The 3,086-nt window shown below is 32.5% G+C and overlaps 1 protein-coding gene across 1 annotated transcript; it reads left to right on the top strand.

Moving 5' to 3' along the window:
- The first annotated feature begins 1,690 nt into the window (after positions 1 to 1,690).
- Positions 1,691 to 2,122, top strand: LOC125200299 (probable E3 ubiquitin-protein ligase RHG1A). The gene has a single exon (XM_048097973.1). It carries the CDS (start codon positions 1,691 to 1,693, stop codon positions 2,120 to 2,122), a length of 432 nt encoding a protein of 143 aa, XP_047953930.1.
- Positions 2,123 to 3,086: the final 964 nt, after the last annotated feature.

Here is a 3,086-nt window from a genome sequence, read left to right as displayed (position 1 = left end):
TGAAATATCGCTTTTATGTACTACTACTTGCATGGTAGACCTTTTTGATCTATTTATTAATACTAATTCTTTAATTAAACCCTTTATTTCTTTGTTACCATTATTATGTATTATGTTGACAACTAATAATTTGTTGAAAGAATTTTAATATAATTCTAAAATGAGAAAATTATCATCTAAATCATAAGTTTTTGTTAATTTCCGATTATCTTAGCGAATTAGATCGTATCCTTATTTTCCTTTCTCAATTGTCCCATACGATTAAAATTCTAATAAAGTTATGATTTTAATGACATTTTTTTCATTTGAAAATTATGGATCATAATAATAATAATACTTCCTAAAATTATGGAGTAGTTATTATTGTTACTATTATTAGTTGGAGACATATAATCAACTTTGAAAGATTAGTATTCCCTAAAAATTTGGATTTTATATCTCTAGGATTTATAAAATAATTATACTTAACATTAATATTCATCTAAAATTAGTAGTCTATGAAAATTCAATCTCTTTTGTATTGGGGTTAAAAACATTGGTAAGGTGTTCCAATGAGCCTTTAGGAATAGCGATGGATTTTCACGAGGCCCAACTACATTTTTCGTCTACTTAATCTCCAGAGATCCAACATAGAATAATTGGGCTGTTACACACTCCATTCCTCCTAACTCTTAACGTAATAAAGCTATTCCAATTGTGATAATGAAAGATTAATCCTGAAGTTTGTAACTACTCCATTCGTACCTCTGTAATAAAAAATTTGTCACTTATTTCTATATCTGTCGGTCCCTGAAAATTTATCACATTTAACTTTTATTTACTTTTTTTTATTGGACCTCACATTCCACTAATTCATTATCACTTACTACATTTTATTATAAAACCTATATATAAAAGTAGGATCCACGTGCTACCTATTTTTTCAACCCAATTTCTAGTATATTTCTTAAAACTCATGTCCGGTCAAATTATTACGGACTCAATACCACATCGGTTGTGAGAATAACTGGTGTGAGGTATATAGACTAATGGGCTCTCTCTCGCCGAACAGGCTAGTCTATATCTCCCACATCATGGGTGTGACAAATTATAAGGGACGGATGGAGTATTTTATACTGTTAAAGTAAAATCAATCTATCGAGTTGGGACGATCCAAATGAGAAGAATTACTGAATAAATTAGGACGAAAAAAGTACTCCATTCGTCCCAAGGAAGATGACTCCTTCCTTGGGCGGCACGGGATTTTATGCACTTATATCTTGTGTATTAAGAGGAGAAAGTAAAGTAAGAGAGAGAGGAATAAAGTAGAGATAAAGATGTTTCATTTTAAGTAATAGGTCATATTGGTTGGGACAAACCAAAAAGGAAAATGGATCATCTTCAATGGAACGGAGGGAGTACGTTACAATAGGAGAGGCGGAGAGTACCTGAGCACGCCTTCCATATTGGGATGTCTCATCAAAATTCAATTTCATTTATAATAACAAAAGTTACTTTAATTCCATGCGAGTCTCAATAATTAAAATTTCCATAATAAAACACAAAATCAGATATTTTTCCTAAAATATTAATTTGAGCTAAAGCAACTTATATATATCTTCAAAGCTCACGTCATTCGTCACACTTCTCAAAACCCTAAAGCTTCTCTTTCATAGTTTCTCTTTCTCTATCAAATTTCATACCAAAACCAATGGCGATGGAACAGACATATACTCTTGAGGTTGAGCCGGTAGCGATTTTACGTTGGCCAGTGAGCGCAGAGGAGTTAGAGGAGTACGCGACGATGATGTACGGTTGGGATGAAGCAGCGGCGCATGATGGATTTACTCTTAAGGTCTTGCACTTTCAAGGCTACGACGTCGTGGTCAGGCTCTGGTCGCCTCAATCTGACGGCCATGTGGATTCGCCCCAAGACGACATTCTCTCCTGTTTCAAGACACGTCGCTGCGACGATACGGATCAAGATGAAGAAGAAGTTTGTTGCATATGTCTAGACGATATGTACCGTGGATCGGTGACTACATTGGATTGCAGCCACGAATTTCATCCCGACTGCATACGGCGATGGCTCGTCTGCGGCGAGAACTTCTGCCCCCTCTGTAAAGCTCCGGCGATTAAGTGATTGTGATTCTCTCTTAGTTTGAATGTCAGCCTATGTTAAGATGTATGGATAGTCATGTGTAATTACTGACTATCAATGAAATAGCCTTTTTCCATATGTTTGTTGCTAACAAGGAGTAGTAACAGTAGTAGTAATTATTTTTATGCATCCAAGTGAGAATTTTTTGAATAGAAATAAATAACAAATTTTATAATACTATTAATAAGCACATGGAGGTGATCAATTGCTAACTAATTAGCAGTTCAAAATTGAGACCAATTTTTGACCATTAGATTAGAAGATCTTGTGGTTGATATAATGCGAAGTGTAATATATTTTAAATTTAAATAATTATTAATTAAATTAAAAGGGTATTAATGTCAAATACTATATGTAGTAATTATAACTAACTACTTTCTCTCTCCTCAAAATCATCTCAAATCATTAAATTTACGTAACTCTCTCAATTTAAATTATTTTTTCGCAAAAAAATATATCAAATTAAAGATAATTTAATAAGGATTCCAACGAGATCTCAATTGCATATGTTCCGACGATGTTCGGGTGATGAAATTTGATAAATTATATTTCAATTTTCGTACATGTTGATAAGCAGCTTTTATCAACAAATGCAACAAAAAATCTCAATATATTGTAGGCAAAATCTCAATATTATGCATGTCCAATCTAAATAAAAATGTGTTGATATTTTCTTTTCCTTGTGTTGATATCCTAATGTCATATTGTTGATATTTGTAATACACAATGTTGATATAAAAAAACTCCCACGAAAATTATCATATGATAATATAATGACGATATTACCCTTTTGTTGATATTTTGTCTACTATTTATTGAGATTTGTGAGCTTTAATCTCATCCACTCATTTTAAAATCCAAGGGTGGAGATTTAGTCTTGATTTTGGATTAGGATGCTATAAGCATTAGAATAGGACCCAATGAGCACGTACACATATTTATACAT

Source organism: Salvia hispanica, unplaced genomic scaffold, assembly GCF_023119035.1.
Source record: "Salvia hispanica cultivar TCC Black 2014 unplaced genomic scaffold, UniMelb_Shisp_WGS_1.0 HiC_scaffold_895, whole genome shotgun sequence".
In the NCBI taxonomy this organism is placed as follows: domain Eukaryota; kingdom Viridiplantae; phylum Streptophyta; class Magnoliopsida; order Lamiales; family Lamiaceae; genus Salvia; species Salvia hispanica.
Note: the sequence above shows the minus strand (reverse complement) of the source record. Positions and strands in the feature narration are given on the sequence as shown.

Bases quoted from the DNA above. Each gene is read 5' to 3' on its own strand.
- LOC125200299 (XM_048097973.1), top strand. From the start codon at position 1,691: ATGGCGATGGAACAGACATATACTCTTGAGGTTGAGCCGGTAGCGATT.